This window comes from Haliotis rufescens, unplaced genomic scaffold (genome assembly GCF_023055435.1).
Source record: "Haliotis rufescens isolate VD_foot unplaced genomic scaffold, xgHalRufe1.0.p SCAF_8, whole genome shotgun sequence".
Lineage (NCBI taxonomy): Eukaryota > Metazoa > Mollusca > Gastropoda > Lepetellida > Haliotidae > Haliotis > Haliotis rufescens.
Window position 1 is genome coordinate 34112807 of NW_025964372.1, and position 19710 is coordinate 34132516.

General features: G+C 41.3%; 3 protein-coding genes across 3 annotated transcripts in view; all 3 read left to right on the top strand.

The window, feature by feature from the left end:
• Positions 1-19710, top strand: part of LOC124120969 — a 260732-nt gene that overhangs the window by 159656 nt on the left and 81366 nt on the right. The window lies entirely within an intron of this gene.
• The window catches only part of LOC124141777 (IgGFc-binding protein-like), a 108106-nt gene that overhangs the window by 65445 nt on the left and 22951 nt on the right, over positions 1-19710 (top strand). The window lies entirely within an intron of this gene.
• Positions 5521-7091, top strand: LOC125376861. The gene has a single exon (XM_048389210.1). The coding sequence runs from the start codon at positions 5826-5828 to the stop codon at positions 7089-7091; it is 1266 nt and encodes a 421-aa protein (XP_048245167.1). The 5' UTR covers positions 5521-5825.

Consider the following 19710-nt stretch of genomic DNA (forward strand, 5'->3'; position numbering starts at 1 on the left):
CCTTGTCTATGCAGGAAGTCCTTGATGTCTATGAAGACTGGCTGTAGTCATTCTTGGTGCAGATTTGAGCCCTTCTCAAACAGATCTGAAACCGAGATGGCAGAATTATTCCATGGAACAAAGTAATCACTTATCTTTTGATAAGGATACAAGGGACATCGAGATTTGCTCTGAAGCTGATATTCAGCCCAACGTTGGCAGCAAATATCAGTAATAATTCCAAATCTGCACAAGAATATTGTTAATGTACTTATGTTATGGCTGTGTGGAGGTGACTTGTATTTCCCGGATAACCAATACAGAGGAAGAGGCTTTCATGCTAAGTTTGACATTATTGATTAAATACATGATAAAATACAATGTTAAAATACCTCTGAACGTAGGAACATATTAATCACAATCCCCAAATCCAAATTTTAACACAATAACATAATTTTAATCAGCAACATTAATTCATCTGGGAGATAAGAATCCCATGAAATAATTCCTACATTAGTTCGTCTATCTGTCATGGAACAATTAAGCCTTAGCCATAGTCGTCCACAGGCTGAGCAAAGACTTCATGATGGCAATTCCACAAACATAACAGTTCCTGAAAGAATCTTATTATTTCCCAGTTAGTTGAGAAACTTGATGAAGTTGCTTGATACCAGCATCTGTACCGAAATGATGCAGTTACATCATAAACAAGTTCAAATCCAGCTATGTCGTCTCTGATACTAAAACTCTCTTCAACTCTCTTGGCATTGTTACTGTTAGCCATTTAATGATTGATACAATTAATAGGACAAATTAGAAACAATGTATCATTTTATTTCCTCCTTTCTGTTGCTGCACTGACTGCACTACCAACTGACTTTTGCGTCGTGTGACCTTGCCAGGTAGGGGTACTCCTCAGCTATGGTGGCGAGAGTCTTGGCCTTCACTGCAGACCTCTCTAGCAGCTTGTTGAGGAAGAGGAGCAACTGGCATCAATTAATATGAAAACTAGAAAAAAGAGGTATCATTTTATTGCATCCTTTCTGTTGCTGTCAGCTGTGGTGGCGGAGTCCTCGCCTTCACTGCAGCAGCTTGTTGGGAAAGGGAAGTGGAGCAACTCTTCCAGGAACTGATGTAACGGAAACTCTCCTGGAGGAGTCACAGTCACAGTCAGCAAACATGGAAATGAACATAATCTTGGACCTCAGATAAAATTACAGGAAAGAGGATTGTTAGCAAAGATGTAAATGTGAAGATAATGACAGTAAAATACGAGGTTTGTAAATATATCACAAGTTTTACACCAATCAGCGGCTGATCCGGGATTTATTAAAAGGGAGAGTGGACACTATACACAAGTTATGAAAAGACAAAAACACATGGTAAGCCCTAATGTAATGCATCCTGAAAGGGGAAGGATCTGCCAGTCCATCATTAGCTGTTCACGTAAAGAAAGGTAGATTTCAGCAAGCATCAGCAACCAGTCTAACCCATAGTAGCAATTACAAGTTTAATCATCTTATGGTAAACACATCTGATATGTTGCAAGTCTCGTCATCGGGGTCGACACCAAGCTCGATAATGACCATGTGCTTTTTGAGGGGATTGTCCTAGAGCATAGAACAGAGAACCAGGACATGAATTTCAAACAATATCAGAGTACCATGAACACAAGCACACCAGTATCATACAGCCAGTCCATGAATAAAAGCAGTGTCACAAGTATCATACAGACAGGCCATGAACAAAAGCAATATCACCAGTATCATACAGCCAGGTCATGAACACAAGCATAATCACCAGTATCATACCGCAAGCCCATGACTACAAGCAGTATCACCAGTATCATACAACCAGGTCATGAACACAAACATTATCACCAGTATCATACCGCAAGCCCATGAATACAAGCAGTATCACCAGTATCATACCGCAAGACCATGAATACAAGCAATATCACCAGCATCATACAGCCAGGCCATGAATACAAGCAATATCACCAGTATCATACCGCCAGGCCATGAACACAAACAGTATCACCAGTATCATACAGCCAGGCCATGAACACAAACAATATCACCAGTATCATACAGTCAGGATATGAATTCAAACAGTATCACCAGTATCATACGGCCATGATATGGTTTTTAAACAGTATCACCAGTATCATACAGCCAGGCCATGAACACAAGCAATATCAAAAGTATCATACTGCAAGCAAATGAACACAAGCAGTTTCACCAGTATCATACAGCCAGGCCATGAACACAAACAGTATCACCAGTATCATCCAGTCAGAATATGAATTCAAACAGTATCACAGTATCATACAGCCAGGCCAGAGACACAAACAGTATCACCAGTATCATACAGCCAGGCCATGAACACAAGCAGTATTACCAGTATCATAATGCCAGGCCATGAACAGAAACAGTATCACAAGTATCATGCCGCAAGCCCATGAATACAAACAGTATCAGAAGTATCATACAACCAGGCCATGTCAAAAACAATATCACCAGTATCATACAGTCAGGATATGAATTCAAACAGTATCACGAGTATCATACAGCAATGATATGATTTCAAACAGTATCATCAGTACCATACAGTAAGTAAGGCCATGAACACAAGCAGTATTACCAGTATCATACCGCAAGCCCATGAATACACGTAGTATCACCAGTATCATACAGCCAGGCCATGAACAGAAAAAGTATCACAAGTATCATAATGCAAGGCCATGAACAGAAACAGTGTCACAAGTATCATGCCGCAAACCCATTAATACAAACAGTATCAGCAGTATCATACAACCAGGCCATGAACACAAACACTATCACCAGTATTATACAGTCAGGATATGAATTCAAACAGTATCACCAGTATCATACAGCCATGATATGATTTCAAACAGTATCATCAGTACCATACAGTAAGGCCATGAACACACGCAGTAACACCAGTATCACACAGTAAGGCCATGAACACACGCAGTAACACCAGTATCACACAGTAAGGCCATGAACACACGCAGTAACACCAGTATCACACAGTAAGGCCATGAACACAATCAGTAACACCAGTACTATACAGTCAGGCCATAAACACCAGCAGTATCAACAGTATCATACCGCAAGCCAATGAATACAAACAGTAACACCAGTATCTTACAGCCAGCCAGCATTCGGTATATTCAGAAGGTTTGGGGTCCTATTGAAATACAGCCGTAAAGGAAAAAACGTGCGGACATTGCGATCTCACGCAAGTATCAGCATACAGACATACATCAAGGTCTGTTGTCATGTGAGATATGCGACTAATGTGTTTGAATTGGATGGTGTCCGAACCAAATATGCAACAGATTGCATAAAATAGTCAAGGTTTCAGGTCATTCGTCACCACCCGCCCCTTTCCGTAACCTGCAAGAAGACTCGTCCCCCTATCGATGAATGTTATGTGCGAAAATACGACAAACCAATCAGAATGCGCGTGTGATTTCAAGTCCTTCGTCAAAGAATTCCTCAGAAATATTTTTTGATTTTACATATGATTGCATCTAAAGTTATACCCAAGACACAGTTAAATGTGTTCAACCATACTGTATAAATTCCGCATGTCCCGATGTGCTTTAAATTGCATCTGAAATATATATAATATATGGGGAAATATATTTGAACCATTAGCAACGAGTCAATTATTTTAGGTATGCCCGTTTGCGCTCAGACGGAACCCGGTCGCAAAAATGGCCATGAGAAAGGCACGAGTCGCTATTCGGCTTATCCCGGAATAACACGAGTTGGTCACGAATGGGTTTCAGGTGTCTCCGCTGTTGTGAACCTTTTGAATGGTATCGGCATGTATGAAGTTGTAAACAAGCTACATTATAAAGGGTGAAAATTTAAAAGAACTACGACATGCTCTCCTTTATCGACACGAACAATGCTGGTGTCATCGCCGGGCGTGGGACACGAATCGACTGCAAAAGAAATCTGCTCGTTTCAAAACGTAGCGTTTTAATGATTGAAATACGATTTAAATACTTGAAAGTGATGTCTTATAAATAACACTTGAAAGTGTTAGTCCTGTGTGAATAGCCCCTCAATGTCGTATGCCTATAAACCACTGAACAGTAAGAACGCTGTGAGCATACAGAAAGACATTATTGACAATTAAATTCACTCACCCATGATGGACTAGCTTAATATATACAACCCGCTAGTTTGAGTGTGTATTTGAATATAGCTATATATTGTAACAAAAATAAACTGTATGACCGATTTCCAGACAACTTCGCACGACGTCCCAGTGGCAGATAATTGAAAAGGGAGTTCCCTACAAAACTTCTTTTTGAATCTGAATATTAGAAGAAAGAAGTTTTGTAGGGAAGAGGCCGCTTCATATATATGCAAACAAAATAACATTTTGTTAAGAGCTCTCAACTCAGTTTATGTCCCCATATCAAGTTTCCACATGAGATTCAAGTTGTCAATAAGCTATTTAGATCAATGTGAGTACACATGAGTATTTGCACAGGACAAACTCTTACTCTACTCCTTTATCTATTTGATAAATACAAGATTGTTTAGTTCCCAAACTGGATTCATACACTTTACTTTATGTTTTTTTTATAATGGCGGTAAATACATCCTTTGCCTGTTCATGCTGACAATGTACAATGTATATTATTGAAAGAATCAATGACACAATTTCATTTGCTGTTGCTTGCGTTGACGTTGATGTTGTGCATACATAACACGTTATCCGCAAACACCCTGCCAGACACAGACAGAGCGTAGTCACAGCTCTGTGCGGTACAGGCTAAGCTCTGTGACAATGGGGCGTTTCATGGAGGTGGCACTACTCCTGGTGTCCCTTGGAATCATTGACGGTACGTTTTAATTTGTTGTACTAAACACATTCTGGTTGGCTTAAGCATGTGCTCCTGCAGTACCAATAGCAGTAAATAAGCAGGTTGTGTGTGTGTGATGGGGGGGGGGGGGGGGGGTCGGGGTGTGTGTGTAGTGTGTGTGTGGGGGAGGGGGGGGTAATTAGTGTTTCATTACAGGACGATCCTTGTGCTGGACATTCAACGCACGAACCCACGTTTAGATATATACTCTGTAGATTGTTTAGAGATATAAATCATTATTGTTTTTTATTACTTTATTTTTATTATTTTGTATTATGTATTATTACTATGAAGGTATAATTTGGTACGTAATATTTTGATCTCCTCATCACGTATAGACGTATAATCAGAATGTTAGATAAAATGAGAAATCATTTCAGGTATATAACCTGTTTGTTAAAGACAAATACAAAGAGAGATGATTTACATAAAATAATCATACAAGCAAATTACAAGACGACAAATCAGCTGACAAACTAAATAGAGTTTTGTAACTTATTAACATTAAGATATTAATATTATATAACATAATGCTAAACTTGAACAGACGGATGGTTTGTTTGTTTGTTTGTTGTTTAACGCCGCACTCAAGAATATTTCCGGTATGTGAAGGTGGTCTGTAAATAATTAAGTTTATTACTAACTAATAAAATGCATTATTTTGGTAATCTTACATTATTCCAATTCAAGGGGCCTTCTCCCCCTGTTTTTGTGGTCCAGGGTCAAAGGGAAGCTACTCTTCCTGGTTTAATAGTGCAAGGCACATTATTAGTGTATTATTCAGTCTTTGCTCTTCACATGCACTAAACAAAGGGAAGTAATCCATGTTTCAGCTGAATTTAGTTGCTACATCCTCTTTTCATTCACACAACCACACCAGTAACACGCTTTTTATTTCCACACGTAAGTTTTGTCAATTTCGCTGGGAAGAGAGATGTCGGGTCGCCGGAGAAGCAAGCGGAAGGGTAGTACAACAAGCAGGCAGTCGTCGCAAGCAAGGGGGTCTGCTCAGAGGCGTCGAGGGTCGCAGAAAGTTGCTCCAAACAATGCGACGTCTGATAGTGCTGTTCTTAGAGACGGGGAAAATGGCGACAGCAGCATGGCCGAAGCAGAGGTCCACGTGGTCCCAGAGTCTATCGACGAGATAACGCCTGTTACCACTACTCCTTCAGGAGGTGAGTCGGTGCAAATTGGTTTTTATCCGAACAATACATATACCCCATCAGTTAACTCACAAATGTATTCTCCCGGAATTTCAAATCATGTCCCTCAATCCCAGTGTCATAACAATGCACCTAGCGTGGTTAGTAACCCAAATCATGTCCCTCAATCCCAGTGTCATAACAATGCTCCTAGCATGGTTAGTAACCCAATTGCTCCTCCTAATTCGCAAGGCATTCCCATGTTTCAAAATGTTGACATGTTAAATATGCCACCACCTACAACAACACAAAGTGTGGATGATAACCTGGGTTGTAATGTCCCTGTCAACATTAAAAACAAAATATGGAATGGTGAGTACATCAATTTCGCACTATTGCTTAAACCAGACAGAGATTTGATGGATTATATGACAACTTCGGCAGTATTCATCAGTACAGATGGACAGCTGGAGTTGAGGCCCAAGTCTCAAGGCAAGAGAATTGAGAACATTTTTGATTGGACAACGGCTTTCACAACTTACATGAGTATTTATGTCCAGCGCAGGATGGACATGGTTCAAGGTTTACTGAAACACATGAATACTGTCCGTTTAGCAGAGTCTCGTCATACTGGTTTGGGATGGAGAACCTATGATGAACAATATCGTCTTCGCCAGGCTCGTGACCAGTCTCTACCATGGGGAAAATTGAATGTGGAATTGTGGATGTTGTTTGTACAGACACCTTACCATCAACAGGTCAGTTCTGGGTTTTCTGGATTTCAAAAACGACACGTCAGCACATTTCAGGGAAAATTACAACGACCGGCAAACAACACATGTAACAACTTCAATCAGAGCAAGTGCTTTAGACAAAAGTGCAAGTACCGACACAGCTGTTCTGCATGTGGAAGTGATGCCCATCCAGCCTGCAGATGTACATCAGCCAGCACTCCTTCCAGAGTTATACAAGCTCGGTCGAACACCAGTCAAGACACAAGTGCTGGAACGTATGGCAAAGCATTTTCCGGATCAGGCTCAAGCTCAGTTTCTCGTTAATGGTTTCAAATATGGCTTCAAGCTAGGATATGATGGTCCAGTGGTAGGTGCTATGGCAAGAAATCTCAAATCTGTGGAAAATAATCAGTTTGTCACACTTAAAAATCCAAAAAGAGTTGGACTTGGGTAGAATAGCAGGCCCATTTGACTTCCCTCCTCTACCAAATTTTAAGGTTTCACCGCTCGGATTGGTCCCTAAGAGCACTCAAGGAGATTATAGGTTAATACACCACCTATCTTTTCCAGAAGGTCAGAGCGTAAATGATTTTATTGATGAAAGTTTGTCTTCAGTTCAGTACACTACATTTGACCAGGCAGTTCAAATGGTTCAGCAGCTAGGGCAGGGAGCTTTACTGGCTAAAGCCGATGTAAAGAGTGCTTTTCGCTTAATGCCTATCTGGCCAGGAGACTTTAGGTTATTAGGTTTTACTTTGGAAAACAAATTTTACTTTGACAAATGTTTACCAATGGGTTGTTCAGCAAGTTGCTCTTTGTTTGAAAGATTTTCAACCTTTATTGAATGGGCTTCAGCACGAAGATTCAGCAATGGAAAAAGCATGCATTACCTTGACGACTTCCTTTTTGGGGGTAAAAAAGCTACAAACCACTGCCAAATCGTTCTGGATTCATTTATTTCGGTATGTGCTGATCTTGGTGTACCAATAGCTACAGAGAAGACAGTGGGGCCAACAACAAAGCTAACATTTTTAGGCTTGGAACTAGATTCAGTCAACATGTGTGTGCGTGTGCCGGAGGAGAAGCTCTCTTATTCGTTAGATGCTATAGACCAATTTTTGGCACGTTCAAAGGTTAGATTAAAGGAAATGCAGTCTTTACTTGGTTTACTTAATTTCCTGTGCAACGCAGTTCCATCAGGCAGATGTTTCCTCCGACGAATGATTAATGCAACATGTGGTAGGAAGCCTCACCACCACATAAGATTGACAAAGGACATGAAGAGTGACCTAAGAGTTTGGCAGAGATTTTTGAAGGAGTTCAATGGAGTTTCCATAATGAGATCAAGGTTTTGGGCTTCAAATGCTGATCTGTATTTTTATACTGACAGTGCTGGTGGACAAGGCAAAGGTTTTGGTATTTATTTTGCCGGACGATGGACCTGTGGACCTTGGCCGAATCATTGGGTACAGCAGGGTTTGATGACGAATATTACCTTCCTTGAGTATTTTCCCATTGTAGTTGCAGTTGCGATATGGGGTCCTGAGTTACTCGGGAAAAGGTCACACTCCATTCTGACAACCAGGCCGCAGTCGAGATCATTAACAAGATGACCTCAAGATCAGATCCAGTTATGTGTTTGGTTAGGCACCTTGTCTTGTGTTGTTTGGAGTCGAATATCACAATTAGAGGTGAGTACATTGAGGGGAAAAAGAATGTTCTTGCTGATGCACTTTCACGTTTTCAGTTAGAGAAATTCAGGCAGCTGGCTCCAGATGCAGATTTGGCGGCTACTCTTATACCAGACACAGTTTGGAAGATTGTGGAAGAGAAGTAAACCGATTACTAGTGGCGGCTATTTCACACAATACGAGGAAGGCTTACCAGGGAGCACTGACCAGCTTTTCACGCTTTCGACAACAGTTCACCTTTCCTTATCTTTGGCCGGTCCCATCAGGACAACTTACAACATATATTGCATTTTTGTCCCTGAAAGGTTTGGCCCACTCTACACAGTGTCAGCACCTTTCAGCAATAAGCTACCAACATAAGCTCACAGGATTGCATGATACCACAAGCAATTTTATCATCCGAAAGATGCTGGAAGGCTCCAAACGACTCAAGGGTCATAGGGACGGCAGGGCTCCAATCATGTATTCCATATTGATTAAGATGCCTCAAGCTCTTAATGCTCTTTGCAGTTCTCCCTATGAAGCTATTTTGTTTACAAGTGCATTTTTTCTGGCCTTTTTCGGTTTCATGAGAGTTGGCGAGTTGGTTTACACTGACCATCTTCATTTGGAACGGCCTCTTAGGATTTCAGATGTCACAGTCCAGAGGACATTTTTAGAAGTAACCCTGAGATCGTCGAAGACAGATCAGTTAGCAAGGGGTTGCACACTCCACATCCAAGGTAATGCAAGTGAAATGTGCCCACTAAAAGCAATGAAGCAATACCTTGCACTTCGTCCAGTGGGTTCAGTTTTTCTGTTTTGCCATAGGAACTGTCAACCTTTAACAAGATACCAGTTTGCAGCTATGGTTTCCAAATGCATCAGATATATGGGACTCGACCCATGTAAGTTCAAATCACACTCGTTCCGCATTGGAGCAGCCACTACTGCCGCAGACATGGGCGTGTCATCGGAGACAATACAGATGTGGGGTCGATGGAAGTCTAAGGCGTACTCAACTTACATTAGACTCTAAACTTTGAATTCACAATCAATGACTTCAGGTAATTTGCTATTTATAAATAATTATTATTATTCCAGATGTATGGATAATAGGCTCATCATTCATTTATTGGGCCCATCGTCAGTCGTTGAGGTTGAAACTGGGAAACAACCTGGGACTGGCTTACCTAGGGTTACGTTTTTACTGGTTTGGAAAGCGGGGGATGAAGTGGTCAGAACTTGTGCAAGTCATCCAGACACAATTAGGCCGTCTACCCCCCCCAAGTCTTATACTCTTGCATTTGGGATCAAATGACCTTGTTGACCAGAATATTGGTTCCCTCGTTTGCCATGTTACTGATGACATCTACTACCTGGCTCAACTGCTGCCAAGTACAGTTCTTGTTTGGTCAGAAGTGCTACCAAGGTTATACTGGCATGGAGCTGTCAACCCAAAGGCGATAGAAAGGGCTCGACGTCGACTGAACCGAGCTGGGGTCAAAGCAGTGTTGCATTGGGGGGGGCGCTGTATTTATCACAAGCTTACCATGTCTGAAACAGGACTTTTCCGCCATGATGGCGTACATCTTTCCGAAGTCGGAAATGCATTGTTTGTAAACACTTTACAAGAGGCTTTTCAGCACTTCATGGCAGATACTGAAGTAAAATGTAAGGTATTTTTGGCTAATTAATCTCTTGCACCATAACGGTAATCACAGTACAAGTATTGGAGGAGTTGTGTATAGACACATCTCGTGGCGGAACACTTTTGGGCTGGGAGTTGTGATTTTGGTGTTTTTGGGGTCTTTGAGGCGTACCCTCTAGGCTCTATTGTATAATGGTGGTTGTAGAGCCTACAGCAGACCCCCTATGCGCTTTTCCCTGGGGGGTCCCATCATTTGGCTCTGTATGGATTACCCTCGGAGCCGCGTTTGCTGTTCTGTCCGGGCACCTTCGGGTTGAGAGTCAGCCGTGTTTAGCGTTTCCCAGCCCGGAGTGTTCTCCAGTCCTTGTACTTTTCTGTATATAAACTTGTGGCATTACATCCAACTCAAGTCTTTGTGTTTTGTTTTGTTTTCTTGCAATGGTGCAGCATCTACTTCTGCAAAAGCATTATCCTAAAATAATTAAGTTTATTACTAACTAATAAAATGCATTATTTTGGTAATCTTACATTATTCCAATTCAAGGGGCCTTCTCCCCCTGTTTTTGTGGTCCAGGGTCAAAGGGAAGCTACTCTTCCTGGTTTAATAGTGCAAGGCACATTATTAGTGTATTATTCAGTCTTTGCTCTTCACATGCACTAAACAAAGGGAAGTAATCCATGTTTCAGCTGAATTTAGTTGCTACATCCTCTTTTCATTCACACAACCACACCAGTAACACGCTTTTTCCCTCCCATCCCACCCATTATTTCTCATTTTAAACATATATATCTGTATAACAATTCCTCAGTTGATAGTTAATCTTATTTCATGTATTTGTATGCTTCATGTATCAGGAACATGTTCTGCTGCTTGTTTTCCTTTATATTGTAGTTGTTGACAAGTTAATATATGCGAGGCAAGAGCTGTCCTGGCACAAACGTGTCGAACAAGTCACAGGTTTGTATATGCACAACAGGTGGGATGATCCTGGACTGGCACATTCTACACATTACATCGCACGGCAATTGGTTTGTACGCGTAGCGGAACACTTTTGGGCTGGGAGTTGTGATTTTGGTGTTTTTGGGGTCTTTGAGGCGTACCCTCTAGGCTCTATTGTATAATGGTGGTTGTAGAGCCTACAGCAGACCCCCTATGCGCTTTTCCCTGGGGGGTCCCATCATTTGGCTCTGTATGGATTACCCTCGGAGCCGCGTTTGCTGTTCTGTCCGGGCACCTTCGGGTTGACAGTCAGCCGTGTTTAGCTTTTCCCAGCCCGGAGTGTTCTCCAGTCCTTGTACTTTTCTGTATATAAACTTGTGGCCTTACATCCAACTCAAGTCTTTGTGTTTTGTTTTGTTTTCTTGCAACGGTGCAGCATCTACTTCTGCAAAAGCATTATCCTAAAATAATCGGGTCTGGACCAGACAATCCAATGGCATGTCCTAAACACACAGACAGACCTACAAAAATCAGTTATGTTTTCTTGCCATCTCCAGAAGTTTGGGCCTTGGAGTGGACTTCGTTGTCACATTATGAGTTTGTTAGAATTCTGGGAGCCGAAACTGACAGTTCACCAAAGTTGACATCTCGGGTTGGTTGAGGTGTAATTCCTTTGGTTATCACTTTTTCTGTCCAACTGCATTTATCGTTTCGTGTCAAAACTCAGGCTTCCTTTTGGTGTGTCTAGATCTCAATTTCGATCGCTGTGGTTCACCATGTGTTTCCAGACTTTCAGTGACTCAACACTTGTATCCAATTTATTTGATTATTGAAGGTGCATTATTATTATTTCATTATTAGTTGTTTCAAGGCCCTGAAAACTGATTCACGAACAGAGCCAATGACGCCAATGACGCCATAGCGAGCAACAAGACCAGTGACGTGGTCAAACAAACAGAATAACTAGGGTTGTTCGGATATTTTGGAACAAAATCATTTTACAGCCAATTGAAATGAATAACTAAACCCAACTTTGAGTCATTTCAGACACCCCCATTGCTGATGCACCTGGAGTACATATTTTGGAATAAATTTCTGAAAGGTTTGTGATGATGATGATGATGATGATGATGATCTCTTTCTCTTTCTTTTCAACTAGACATTTACCCATGAGGCATGCCTCCACTATCAAATTCCTTTCAAGCACATCTGTTATTCTAAGTAGTTGATTCAACTCCTCCCCAGAGTAGTTTGAACTTCAAGGTTAATACGCGGGGCATGGGGAGGACAAAGGGAATATTTGTCTGTACGTGTTGTTATGTCCTCTTCTGTACGCCTGAGTTACCCTGTGTCATAGTAACCCCAGGGCCTAGTCACGTTGTGTCTGTCATTCTACATTCTGAAGACCGCCTCCGTGGTCTTGTGGTAGATCGTCCGCCCGGAGAGCGGAAGGTCCGGGGTTCGATCCCGGACCGCGTCATACCAAAAGACGTTAAAATATGGTACTTGTTGTTACCCTGTCTGGCGCTCGGCATTAAGGGGCTAAAGCAAGGACTGGTCGGCTCGGAGTCAGTATACTGTGTCTGAGTGGGGTATTCATGTTAAACTGCGGCATGGTATCTCAGTGTGCTAGCACTATAAATCGGCATCAGTCCGGACTAGTACAAGCAGCCACACAAACACACACACGTGCATGCACGTCGCTATATAAGTGCAATAATCTTGGACGCGACGTTAAACCCAATTTCACCTCACCTAACCGGCATGACTGAAATGAACAACATCTTATTACATACGTACCCCTACCACTATGTGAGTCCCAGGTAGTTCTCTGTGAATTTGGGACATTTCAGGTACACGAGTAGCTCTAAAACAACGTGACTTTGCCAGCTGCAAAGTGTGAAGCATTCTAAAATGGAACATTTCAAATAGAATCTGAACAAGAAATGGAATGCACAAGCGAGTCTTGGTACCGAATGAATAGTACCATAAAGTCCCATGTATATATAAAATAAGTATGTAATTTTAGGGATTATGTATATTCCACATACGTAAATCAGACATGACGAAAAATTCCCGAAAGTGCGCAAGCTATCGAATGTAGAGTAGTGTTGAAATTAATACGCGAATATTCGACATTGATATCCGCTGATTTAAAATTAAGAAGAATTTATGTGTTTTAAAACCTCGGACTAGCAACTCTAGTCTACACTACCCGAAGCAAGATTCCAACAAATTCACGGCAGTGGACACCAGAAAAGGGCATCACATTCTGTACACGTGTGGGAAATCCAACTCAGGACGTTAACCCCTAGGCTACCCTTGCGCCTCCTATCACATGAGGAATGTCTAGTATTCGTCTTTACAAAAAAACACTTTTACATCTGACACATACTAGGCATTGATTGGTCTCTTCAAATGACCTGACGCGATACCTCCAAGAAACGTTACAATAACAGTATACCGCTCAATGTGAGACGCTATGCGAATATTACATTTCACTTGATTCATGTGGAAAATATCTTGGTGAACCTTAACCTACTGTATACAGACCAAGAGAAATACCTGCTGGAATATGACACGGTCAATAACTTATTTGAGTGTTCTGTATCCACAATGCGAGCTTGGCTCAACTTATTCAATAATAAACGCTTGATATAGGTTCAGATAAGATGTCACTACATGTTACGTACTTAGACTCGAGCACGAATTTCTTACTTCTCGAATTTCATGAAAATTCCAGAGCTGGAATTAATAACAGCTGAATACTTTGGGTTTCAAATATGGAATTGTTGTAGATGTTTTCAGCAACATCTTTCATGATTCTTTTAATTGAAGAATTATTCCTTTCCCATGTGTCCATGGGCCCATTATACAAGATACCTTGTGAAAGGTGAATCAAAACAATGAGAGGTTGAGATATAATGTACCAAGAATATAGTAATTTCAGTTCTCATCTTTGACACTTTTAGCAATAATTCTGTATGTGATCAGTTCATACCTCGTATGTGGTAAAACGATTCAATGTTATGTGTGAATCATGAGACCCCTTCCGATACCAATAATGATACCATGTTTTCCTCGTGTCGAAGCAGGATAAATCTGGTGGACAAAACCATGCCTCGCTGTTGCCATTATTCCTGTGAATATTATTATTTAGCCACATTTGATAACATTCTAGTTAATAAAAATATGTCACATGATGTTTTGGACAGCTCGTGTCATGTCATGACATTTCATTAAAGCCATGCCACATTATCACCGTGATTCATGATATGAGGAAAGATTTAACAATGCCAAAATATGTTTTCGTGCAAAGTAGAGGAAACATACAAATAACATGTTTCATATATACCTTTATGTCTCAATGTAATTGTCGACTGGGACAGACAAATATTGATAAGATTCATCCTATAACGGATGTGTTACATTCACATACAACAGAGAGAACAATACAGACGTGCACACTTATACACGCATTATAACTAAGCCAAATACAGCATTGATGTCGGCGATAGTAGCGTTATGAGTAGATAAACGAAGGTCATATAGTATGGTGTGGTCCATCCTCGATTACCCAGTGTGTTATATGTTCACTCTATTACGATAAATTTACTGTGCCCATTCCGTTCAAGACTTCTTTTTTGTCCTCTTGTAACACAACGCTAAATTAGATGTTTAGTCAAGTAACGTTAGGGTAAGAGAAGTTATGTGCGAAGGGAAGTGATAGATTTGGGGATCATGGTGACATCACTTCTAAAAACGAAGCCATGGTAGCGAATGGGCTTAGGTTTTAATCATGGTAGAATGGAGACTTAATATCTTGAATTAACGAGGATGTATATGGTTCGTATGCTGGGGCATACCCTGATGGTACGTTTACACAAATTATACGCAATTTATACACAAGTTATATATAGGTTGTACACAACATGCACATACATTATGCATAAGTTATACAGAAGTTATACAGAAGGTGTACACAGGTTATACATACATTTTACACAAATAACACAAACGTTATACACAGGTTATACACAACTTAAACACACGTTATACACAAGTTATACACAAGTTATACCAAGATTTTACTCGTATGTTGGGATTACAACACACTGTCCAGCTCACACAATACACATGTAGATAGGCATCAATAATAAAATGATATTTGACATTTAGAAACATACAAGTACAGAGTATCCATCCAGTATACAAAACTATCATGTTCTTTATAAGCACAGTATAAAATTTTACACTCTTTGCTTGTACCTTCCTGCACTCTATATTCAAGGCAATACTACAACATTGTGCGCATGGCCCATGCACATTGATAGTTATTCGGACGTCATAGTGCTTCCTTATAGATTGTATAATAGATTCATAGGTGAATCACAGCTGTTGCCAACAGTTGTTTTAGGTCTGTGCTGTATGTCCATAGATTTAAGAGTTCACTTCAAATTCACAGGGGCACGGCAGGCCCAGTCGTCCAAGGCGCCGCGATTCGCTGTGCAGAGTTGCGTCCCTTGGGCACGCCAGAAACCTATGATTGTGGGTTCGAATTCCGGTTCGCCCCGATTATGTTTCTAGGTTTGTCAGCACCATACCCGTGCTCGTGGGTTTCACCGAAGTGGTAAACGCCTGAGACCTGTATCACTTCGGGCTTTCCTCCCACATTAAGCTGACACGCCGCGATATAACTGGCATACTGTTAAAAGCGGCGTGAAACCCAACTCACTCACTCACTCACTCAAATTCGCAAGTTTCATACAGCCAGGCCGTGAACACGAGCAGTATCACCAGTATCATACAGCCAGGCCATCAACACAAGCAGTATCACTAGTATGATACAGCCAGGCCGTGAACACGAGCAGTATCACCAGTATCATACAGTCAGGTCGTGAACAGAAGCAATGTCACAAGTATCACACAGCTAGGCCATCAACACGAGCAGTATCACCATTATCACACAGCAAGGCAATCAACACAAGCAGTATCACCAGAATCACAGCGCAAGCCCATGAATGCAAGCAGTATCACCCGTATCATACAGCCTTGACATCAACAGAAGCAATATCACCAGTATCATACAGCCAGGCCATCAACACAAGCTGTATCACAAGTATCGTATAGTCAAGCCGTGATAAGAAGCAATATCACAAGTATCATACAGCCAGGCAATCAACACAAGCAGTTTCACAAGTATCATACAGCCAGGCAATCAACACAAGCAGTATCACAAGTATCACACAGCTAGGCCATCAACACAAGCAGTATCACCAGTATCATACAGTCAGGTCGTGAACAGAAGCAATATCACAAGTATCACACAGCTAGGCCATCAACACGAGCAGTATTACCAGTATTACACAGCAAGGCAATCAACACAAGCAGTATCACCAGAATCATAGCGCAAGCCCATGAATGCAAGCGGTATCACCCGTATCATACAGCTTTGACATCAATAGAAGCAATATCACCAGTATCATACAGCCAGGCCATCAATACAAGCTGTATCACAAGCATCGTACAGTCAAGCCGTGATAAGAAGCAATATCACAAGTATCATACAGCCAGGCAATCAACACAAGCAGTATCACAAGTATCACACAGCTAGGCCATCAACACAAGCAGTATCACCAGTATCACACAGCTAGGCCATCGACACAAGCAGTATCACAAGTATCATACATCCAGGCAATCAACACAAGCTGTATCACAAGTATCATACAGCCATGCCATCAACACAAGCAGTATCACCAGTATCATACAGCCAGGCAATCAACACAAGCAGTATCACCAGTATCATACAGCCAGGGAATCAACACAAGCAGCATCACAAGTATCCCACAGCCAGGCCATCAACACAAGCAGTATCACAAGTATCATACATCCAGGCAATCAACACAAGCAGTATCACAAGTATCACACAGCTAGGCCATCAACACAAGCAGTATCACAAGTATCATACATCAAGGCAATCAACACAAGCAGTATCACAAGTATCATACAGCCATGCCATCAACACAAGCAGTATCACCAGTATCACACAGCTAGGCCATCAACACAAGCAGTATCACAAGTATCATACATCCAGGCAATCAACACAAGCTGTATCACAAGTATCATACAGCCATGCCATCAACACAAGCAGTATCACCAGTATCATACAGCCAGGCAATCAACACAAGCAGTTTCACAAGTATCATACATCCAGGCAATCAACACAAGCAGTATCACAAGTATCACACAGCTAGGCAATCAACACAAGCAGTATCACCAGCATCATACAGCCAGGCAATCAACACAAGCAGTATCACAAGTATCACACAGCTAGGCCATCACCACAAGCAGTATCGCAAGTATCATACATCCAGGCAATCAACACAAGCAGTTTCGCAAGTATCACACAGCTAGGCCATCAACACGACCAGTATCACCCGAATCACACACCCAGGCCATCAACACGAGCAGTATCACCAGTATCATACACCCAGGCCATCAACACAAGCAGTATCACAAGTATCATACACCCAGGCCATCAACACGACCAGTATCACCCGAATCACACACCCAGGCCATCAACACGAGCAGTATCACCAGTATCATAAACCCAGGCCATCAACACAAGCTGTATCACAAGTATCATACACCCAGGCCATCAACACGAGCAGTATCACAATCATCACACAGCTAGGTCATGACCACGAGCAATATCACCAGTATCATACACCCAGGCCATGACCACAAGCAATATCACCAGTATCATACACCCAGGCCATGAACACAAGCAATATCACCAGTATCATACACCCAGGCCATCAACACAAGCAGTATCACAAGTATCATACAGCCAGGCCATCAACACGAGTAGTATCACAATCATCACACAGCTAGGCCGTGAACACAAGCAATATCACCAGTATCATACACCCAGGCTATCAACACAAGCAGTATCACCAGTATCATACAGCCAGGCAATGAACACGAGCAGTATCAAAATCCTGCGAATCAGACGGCCTCTTCCCTACAAAACTTCTTTTTGAATCTGAATGTATATAGAAGAAAGAAGTTTTGTAGGGAAGAGGCCGCTTCACATCTATGCAAACAAATTAATATTATGTTAAGAGCTCTCAACTCAGTTTATGTCCCCATATCAAGTTTCCACATGAGATTCAAGTTGTCACTAAGCTATTTAGATCAATTTGAGTACACATGAGTATTTGCACAGGAAAAACTCTTACTCTACTCCATTACTCTATTTGCACGCCACCCAGAAGATAATAAAGGGATTGTTTTGTTCCCAAAATGGATTCACACACTTAACTTTATGGGTTTTTTTTATAATGGCAGTAAATACATCCTTTGCCTGTTCATGCTGACAATGTACAATGTATATTATTGAAAAAATCAATGACACAATTTCTTTTGTTGTTGCGTGCGTTGACGTTGACGTGGTGCATACATAACAGGTTATCTGCATCCACCCTGCCAGACAGAGCCTAGTCACAGCACTGTGCGGTACAGGCTAAGCTCTGTGACAATGGGGCGTTTCATGGAGGTGGCGCTATTCCTGGTATCCCTTGGAATCGTTGACGGTACGTTTTAATTTGTTGTACTGAACACATTCTGGTAGGCTTAAGCATGAACTCCCGCAGTATCAATAGCAGTAAATTAGCGGGGGATGGGGGTGGTGTGTGGTGTGTGTGTGGGGGGTGGTGGTGCTGGTGGGGGGTGGGAGGGGGTGGGGGGTGGGGTGGGGGGGGGGGGGTGGGGGTGTTAATTAGTGTTTGATAACAGGACGATCCTTGTGCTGGACATTCAACGTACGAACCCACGTTTAGATATATACTCTGTAGATTGTTTAGAGAACTAAATCAACGTTGTTTTTTATTATTTTATTTTTATTTTTTTGTTTTATGTATTATTATTATGAAGGTATAATTTGGTATGTAATACTTTGATGTCCTCATCACGTATAGTTGTATAATTAGAATGTTAAATAAAATGAGAAATCATTTCAGGTATATAACCTGTTTGTAAAAAACAAATACAAGGAGAGATGATTTACATAAAATAATCATACAAGCACCTTACAAGCCGAAAAATCAGCTGACAAACTTAATAGAGTTTTGTACTGTGGTTAACTTATTTACATAAAAATATTAATATTCTATTACATTATGCTAAACGTTAACACAATGATGTTTTGTTCGTTTGTTTGTTGTTTAACGCCGTACTCGGCATGTCCTAAACACTTATATTAGACAGACCTACAAAAATCAGTTACGTTTTCTTGCCCTCTCCAGAAGTTTGGGCCTTGAAGTGGACTTAGTTGTCACATTATGAGTTTGTTAGAATTCACAGAGCCCGAAACTGACAGTTCACCCAAGTTGACACCTCGGGTTGGTTGAGATGTAATTTCTTTGGTTATCACTCTCTCTGTCCCACTCCATTTATCGTTTCGTGCCGAAACTCAGGCTTCCTTTTGGTGTGTCTAGATCTCAATTTCGATCGCTATTGTTCACCATTTGTTTCCATACTTTCAGTGACTCATTATTTGCATCAAATTTATTTGATTATTGATTGTGTATTATTATTATTATTATTGCATTATTAGTTTTTTTCAAGTGCCTGACAACTGATTCACGGACAGAGCCATAGCGAGCAACAAGACCAATGGC

Excerpts from the sequence above, each read along its gene's own strand:
- LOC125376861 (XM_048389210.1), top strand. The coding sequence starts at position 5,826 with ATGTCGGGTCGCCGGAGAAGCAAGCGGAAGGGTAGTACAACAAGCAGG.